Genomic DNA, 7,836 nt, shown 5'->3' with positions numbered 1-7,836 from the left:
GAATTCCCAGGTAATCCTTTGCTATACATATGCTTTCTGACGTATTATCGGCCTTTTCTCTTTACAATTTACTAAATATAGTTTTTCCTTTCACATTTTTGTACAATTCAGTAAATGACACAGGGGCTTGAATTCAGTGCATTCATTATGACTCAATGTTCTTAACTAAGCTACGCATACATAAATGCAGGATTCATCATTCATATTAAACACAGCCTTTTCTACCAATCATCTTGACACATGAGAAACATACATACAAATCCAAGCTGTATCAGACAAGTTAATCTGATATTTTATTCAACTTTTGTCATGATCACAGATTACATTTCAATAATTAGAAGTCACTCCAACAGAACATTTGTCATTTAAACGCCAACGTTGCCCTCCATTTTCCAAGAGCATTTGGCACAAAGTAAAAAGTAAGATCATGTTGGGTAAGTGTGGGTGTGCTTTCGAGTGTGCTGTGCTGACGGGCAGGTAACAGGTCAATGAATCTATAAAGCAAAGAGAGCATTCAAAAATATCAATGAGAAAATAGTTCACGCAGCGCACTGTTCTAAACGGAGAGATCATGAATCAATAAAACCTAAGGTCCATGATACACAAACTATGCTTTAGGCAGTGTTCAGCAGAGATGTGCATTGGCTAATCCATTGCTTTATGTTCTCTCTGTAGTGAGATTTGTGATTTTTCTACTGTTTGTTCTTTTTTCTTTCTTGGAACATCCTCACATAGCTGCCTAAATTGAATTGTTTGGATAGTGTCTTTGTATATGGTAACAAACGTGGAAAACAGAAGTGTGTGAGGAGGCAAAATCAGAAACACTGTGATATTTTTGGGTTAATTAACTGTCTGTAGTCCCCAAACTTCTACACTTTTTATCTTGGCCTTCATAATCTCTAGTAATCCACCTGTGTGTCTGCTGGCAGTTCTTCATTTTAGTTTCCCTGGTTGTGGAGGAAGAAAACTGCCATCACAGGCCCTCCAAATTGGGGCCTTGACCCTTGTGTAGCGACAGTTCTTTCTGTGCCGTGCTGTTTCTTCACCTGTATCTCACACCTGCCAATCCTAAGTACGTGACATCATTATCTCCTGCATTTTTCCATGAGCTGTTTCAGTTTGCAATATGAGAGAGAAACCTGCCTCTGTTTTCAATTCAGAGGGAGGCTAAGCTCTGGGTATGCCTATAGATTGAGGACATGATGGTTCTGATGAGCAGAGGAAATGAAATAATACAAAAAAAAAAGACAGACTGTTCTCCCACTGTAGCTTGAATGTGTGAATATAAGCTGCATGATAAAGATTATATATTCTGAATGTAATGCACATATGTTAAAATGGGGTATCTTTGCATGACATGGAAACACAGAATTTGCATCTGAAAGAAATTAATTTAGTGTAATATATGGTTTCTTGATGCTCTGTGTTAGAAAGACATTCTGACAATTCACTGACAGATGCATCTCTTATTGCACACACTGTGTATATTTACAGTATATGTACATTTACACATACAATCTGATTTACCTTGGTTCCTTTACTGAAGCTGGATTAAATGTCATTTTGTAGCCTTTGTTGTGTAGTAGGTAACAGTTACTTTTCTTGGTCTCCAAAAATAGTTGTTTGTTTGAGTTTTGGCATCAACACCAAAGACAAGATTCTTTGAAGCAGTGTGTTTCAAAAAGTAATGTTTTACTTCATACTTACAACCTCCTTCCACATCAGATTCAAGAGTACAGATTACTTCTTCTTCGCTTGGTTATCCAAAGAAATGGTTTAAATCCATGTCACTGATTTTACATTTATCTCGACTGGATCCATTTCCAGGTACATAGTGAGGTGATTCTGGTCCTTTTGAAATTATTTCCTCCAAGAAAAAGAGATTCTTTGGCCACTGAGGGTTGAGTATGACGAAACCTTAGCGACAATCAGTACCTCTTGTGTTGAGTTATGTTACCATGGCCCCCTTTTTCCCTTCCCTACACAATCCCTTCACTGCGCTTGCTCCTCCACACCACCAAAGCCGTCATGAGGAGGGTGACCAGGATGGGCACTACAATGAAGGGGCCCAGGATGCGATTTGGCGGGTCCTCGAGAAGCCGTCCAGACAACGAGCAGTCGTGGAAGTAGTGCTTGTGGACTCGGATAAAGAACTCATCCACCAATCTGTTGGGCCAGAAGCAGTCCAATCTTCGCGCCACCAGGTATGTGCAGTTTGTTAGCTCGCCGTAGAGTCTGTTACCGACAGAACAAAAGAGGGAAATAGTTACACAGTGAAGATCAACTGAAGGTTTCCACCTCCACTTATCTTTGTAAGTTTTGTAATGTCTGTCAAACTGTTCAATCTCACATGGCAAATATGAAGGAGCTACTCAAATTTCTTTGGTCATTTTTTAAACACAAAAAGGACCTTAGACTTTCAATTTTTAACACTGAAACATAAGCTAATCACTGGCTTTGGTAACTTATAGCTTTTTAGCTCATTAAGCTAACGGCTAATGCCTCTGGTTTACTTTTTAACATTAGCACTAGTAAGAATAATAGGTAAAAAAACCTGACTCTTTTTTTCAAATGTCCAATTGCCAATGGTTTGGAAAGGCTCAAGAAGACAGTTAAGATTTAAGTGTCATTTACATTAATTTTCACTTGGAGAGGACTGCCATGCCTAGTTATGGTTGCTCGATTTGACTATTCAGAGGAGAAGTTTATCTAACGGTCAACAATAACATTTGCTGTAAAAAACAACTCTTGTTGTTTTATTTACTCAAACTACTAGGTGTTTGATAAGATGATGAACTCTACAACCGTTCATTTTATAAAACCTTGTCAAGCCCAATGAAGAGTATGACTCTTGTACCAGATGGCAGATGGCTCAGATGCAAAACACTTGTCCTTCACTGTTAGAGACACTCACAAAAAAAAGCCAAGGGAGAGGTTGTACCTATAGTCCATTATTGTGTGTGTATGTGTGTGTTTGTGTGTGTATGTGTGTGTTGCTCCTCCATGGTGAGTCGATCTTCATCATAATAGAGGTAATGGCCCATGATTATGTGTGAGCACACAGAGAACACTGTAACTGCACAAATTAAGGTCATCACACATATAGTCTATAAGGTACAGGCAGCATTTCAGACTTATAGACACCACACACAGACATGCAGGACTTCCCTACATATCTTTTAGTTTCAGATTTTTTAAAGTGACTTCCAAATCTCCAATGAAAAAAATCAAATACTATCATCTTATTACCGCACATGTTATTTAGCTGACGCTTTTATCCAAAGCGACATACGTACACTTTAATATAGTAGTCAGGACTAAGTGAACAATTTGGATGTTGAGTATGCCGAAGGACATTACCCAATGTTGACTGTAGGGACTGGGGATTGAATCGCTGACCCTTCGATTGTTAGATCAGCGCATAAACACCCTGACAGTTCCCTACTTGCACTTCTAGCAGACTTGGAGTAACATAAGCACTTATATGGAGTTGTGTCTCTGGCAACCTGACTAACTAAAGTACAATATTCACTCCATTTTTAGTCTCCACCAATTCATGAGGGAAATATGTTTAACCAATAAATGCTACTATATTGTCAAACTAGATGCTTACTCCATTTTCCTGCCATATGATGCTGGGATGGAGGCATAGACTAGAAACAAGTTTAGTAAGAGCAGTGAGTGTGAATACATTTATGACCATAGAACCCCGAATATGTACACTACTGTGTGATAACTCTGTATGGGGTACACAACACAATAGTTAGCGTTGCCCTCCCATCCAAACATTATATGTTGTGTAGAACGTCTCCTCTACCAGTCCTCTGTTATCAGCAGAGCTCAGATTTAATGTTTGTTTAATATTCTGACAGATTTTGTTAGTGCCTCCCCACACAGAGTTTCTTTGTGGAAGTTTTGGGGATGTAAACAGCTTAGGGCTGGTTGGCATAGGACCAGCACTGCAGAGCACTACGGTAGCTTTGGGTGGCAAACTCAGTCTGTCTGGGCGTGTTTTCTTTCCTCTGCTATTTCCTTGAAGTTCTAACTCAGTTGTAGAGGAGAAAAAAAAGAAGGCTGGTTTAATGAGCTCTGAGTTTTCTGGGAATGTATATGAGTCAACGAGTAAAAGAAGTCACATCAGAGTCGAGGCAGGGGTGGTTACACAAAGAGGTGTCAGTTATCATTTCACCTCAGCTAAGGTCATATGGAACCTGACAGGGCGCAGATTTTACAAGAAATGTAGTGTGTATGTGCAAAATGTAGTCCACTGTCATTTTCATATTTCCTATTAATCATCTAACTTAATTCAAGAGAATACATGAAGAGAAACAGCCTGTGTGACACAAAGTCATGGCAGGTATGCGCCCTTCTGGTGGAACTAATGGTATTTTTAAAGAAATATTATACGTAGAAGTTTCAGCTGGATCTTAGGAGCAGCCTTTGTGCCACGAATAAGAAATGCAGTGCTGTGCAAATGGGGACTGGCTCTGGTTTCAGACAGAGGGTGAAAAGAGTTGCTGCAACACAGGCAATATGAGTAGAATAATTCATTTTTGAACATAAATGCATGTCAACATGTCAGAGTAGAGGCACAAAATACACATATATACCTGCAAATGAACAAATATGTCTTTAATTTATTATCCTTTCACAATTAAATCACAAGTATAAGCTGCAACAGTTAACCTGAGGTTGGAAAAAAAAGAGAATGAAGATAAATTCATTTTTCTGAAAACCGCAAAATATATCTAAATGTTGTGTCGTTTATCTATCCATATATGTGTAAGCAACCTAAAGAGTGGTAACATGATTACTGCTGGCTGCTATATGTGCAATTATATTCCGGATGTGGGCAGTTGCCCATTTTAAAGTAAAAAAATGTATTTATGACCTAGCCTTTAGTTACATCACTAGGCTGAACAAAGGCCAAAGCGATCCGTTTACCCAGAGAGCTAGACACCCTATGCTGGATGCTTTTGTTAGCACTAATGGATGCTCGGATAAATCTTTATTCAAGTAGTCTACTCGTATGAGCACCAGCAGCATGGCATACATTTGTATCCCAGTTAAGATTTGCCAGATTAAATCTCAGGACAGAGAAGAGAACATTGAGATGGAAAGACTTGGTGTATTTATACAAAGACGGAGAAGCTTCACACAGGATTTGCTATTCCAAACAGTAACAGAGTTTGTGGCCCTGGCTCCTATTCTAAATCACTTTAGATGTCCTGATAAACTTATGCTGGCCTTTTACAGCACATTTCTGTTTAAAGGTTAAAGCAGTCTCCAAAGTCGAAAAGTGGGATGGTGGTTGTATAAAGGAAGTGCATAACTCCACTGCAAGAAAGAGAAGAGAAGTCATATTTCGAGTCGTCTATTGGAGAAAAGGCGTATTTACATTTTGACTAACTGTTCAAAGCCTCAACATAGATGTATTAAGTATAGAAAAACATAAAAAACAGTTCCAAGATGACCGCCCATGGGAGGGAAATCATCTCATGCTGTGAGTTTATCAGCAATGTAAAATTCTGTCTGATCCACTAAACACATGCACCGTCCATAGTCTGCCACAAGCAGAATCCTCAAAAAGTGATTCTGCATTATGTGCCAAAACTTCTACAACTTTAATGCAACCCTTTTTATGACCCCATGCACACTTATATTAGGAACATGATAACACATGAGCAAATTTAGCATATCAAGCTGTTTGTTTGAATACTTAAAGAGGCCCTGTTATGCTTTTTGGGGTTTTCCCTTTCCTGTAGTGTGTTATATAGGTATTGTGCATGTAAATGGTCAGCATAGGCTAAAATCTCAAAGCTCCATCCAGAGGGACTTTATTTCCCACACACACCCCCTGCCTTAAATGCCTCCATTGGACTCTTTTGTTTACTTCCCTGGCATAATGACATCACTAAGTAACATTCTATTGGCTAGCTCTCATTTTAAATGATAGGCTAATGGGTGTGACATCTCTAAGCGGTCGACCAACCACAACAGAGCCGGCCAGCTAACCAATCAGAGCAGACTGGGCTCTGGTTACAGACAGAAGGTGAAAAGAGGTGCTGCAGAACAGGCAGAATAATAAAACTAAAAAGCTTTATACATTGTGAAACGTCAAAGTAGAGGCAAAAAAATACAAACCTCACTGCTTACAGATGTATTCTCCTGTTGTGAGTGCAGTTTTTGTTCTTTTATTACTTGGCTAGGAGAGTTGTCAGATTGCATGCATTGTGAAGTTTCTGCATGGAACTGTGCCCACTCTCATGTCAAGTGTTTGTTCGATTTTGAACAAAAATCCCAACAAGTGTGTGGGAGGTGAAGTACGCAATAGGAGTGATACAACAAAAAGGTGTAGGAGAGTTCTGTGAAAAGATATTTGGAAATGACTTCACAGCCTGTGAATATATTAGTTTTCAGGTTGTAATCTAAAGGTGCAAACATCAATAAAATACCTTCATAGAATGAGTAGGTATGTGAGCGGAAAATCAGCTCATAACCAGCTCCTAATAAGGAGGAAAAACAGAGCTTGACACATACATTTATAGAAATAAAGAGATGCTGACATGCATATCAATGATGATTTAGAGACAGGAAGCCTAATTGACTATATATGTAAAAGATGAAGGACAGAGGGCTGGATGCTGTTTGAGGTAGTTTGATCTGTTGACTGAAGAGCAGAGTGTGAATAAATAAAAGCTGCATAATGAATAAATAAAAAGTGACAGAGAGCAAAGCTGCTCCAGTGACTTGAGAAATGAGAAAGGACTGTTCCCTCATTCTACTAACGGACTATTAATGACAGGGATGATAGGATATGCACGGAGGTTACCTAAATCAGCACACATGCAAGTAAACCACATTCTCAATTACATTTACAGGGAATCACATTTTTGCTCACGGATAAAAGTCGCTGTTTATGACAGGTGCAGTCAACGTTAGAAGTAAAACAATACAAAAAAACGTATATATATTAGTGTGTTACAGTCCTTATTTAGTCTTTTTCTTAATAAAACATATAAAATCACACACATTTCTGACTAAACTTCTTGAACACCAGCCTTGAAATATCCTTGACTAATTGCATGCTGTCACCTCTGTCATCTGCCGGCTTTTTATATGTCACATTTCTCTGAAAAAGAAATGTGGGAAGCATAATTAAAGCCTTGATGTTATGTTTGATGTTGCCCTTTTTACAAGCCTTGAGTTGTTTTATATTCAAGAGTAGTTCATATTAAGCAGTGTTAAACCTGCTTTGAAACAACCATCAGAGTGGCAAACATCTATGAGGAAGCACAGGGGATTCCAGGAAAAAGAAATGCAGTTGTCTGAACAAGGCGTTTACCGCATATACCTGCAAGGACGAATTGTAGATTACTTTTGAACAATAACAGCATATTACTGCAGGGCTCTCACAACTAGCTACTGTTGCATGTTAATACAACTAAACACTTAAATACTTTTCTGTCACAAATCATACTTTCTACATATGAATATTTGTTCCTATAGTCTTTATTATGTTTGCAGAGTAGTAATACAACTACTTATCCCAAGTCAAATCTGAACTTTCAGAACTGCTGTTAATGTGTACAGAGCTTCAGTGTTGTGTATCTTAGGTGGGTTTTTAAAGATTTGATGAAGATTTTTACCTGAAAATTAAAGTTAACTAAATATGTTTCAACAAAATTGTCCGAGTATAGAGTGATGCAGGGATGACATATTTAGCATCTCCCCGGGTTCCCTTGACAAAATGCCAATAGGACTTTTCTATTGGATTTTGGTATATTGCAAAACAATTGATCCGTGGTAGACACGTTTACATGTTTACATGTCACC

General features: G+C 38.5%; 1 protein-coding gene across 2 annotated transcripts in view; it reads right to left on the bottom strand.

Annotated features, from left to right (window-relative positions):
• Positions 1 to 260: 260 nt before the first annotated feature.
• ramp1 (receptor activity modifying protein 1) overlaps positions 261 to 7,836 on the bottom strand; it is a 58,063-nt gene continuing 50,487 nt past the window's right edge. Inside the window, exons 3-4 of one of the 2 annotated variants that reach the window (XR_010166182.1) lie at positions 1,528 to 2,235; positions 261 to 494 (exon numbers count right to left, since the gene is read on the bottom strand). Coding sequence is in view for 1 of the 2 variants with exons in the window: in XM_063888598.1 (XP_063744668.1) it covers positions 1,980 to 2,235 (256 nt within the window). In the remaining variant the exon portion in view is untranslated. Of the gene's footprint in view, positions 2,236 to 7,836 lie in introns of both variants that reach the window. The other variant, XM_063888598.1, reaches the window with a different exon arrangement.

Source organism: Eleginops maclovinus, chromosome 7 (genome assembly GCF_036324505.1).
Source record: "Eleginops maclovinus isolate JMC-PN-2008 ecotype Puerto Natales chromosome 7, JC_Emac_rtc_rv5, whole genome shotgun sequence".
Classification (NCBI taxonomy): domain Eukaryota; kingdom Metazoa; phylum Chordata; class Actinopteri; order Perciformes; family Eleginopidae; genus Eleginops; species Eleginops maclovinus.
This window is presented reverse-complemented; position numbering and strand designations above follow the sequence as displayed.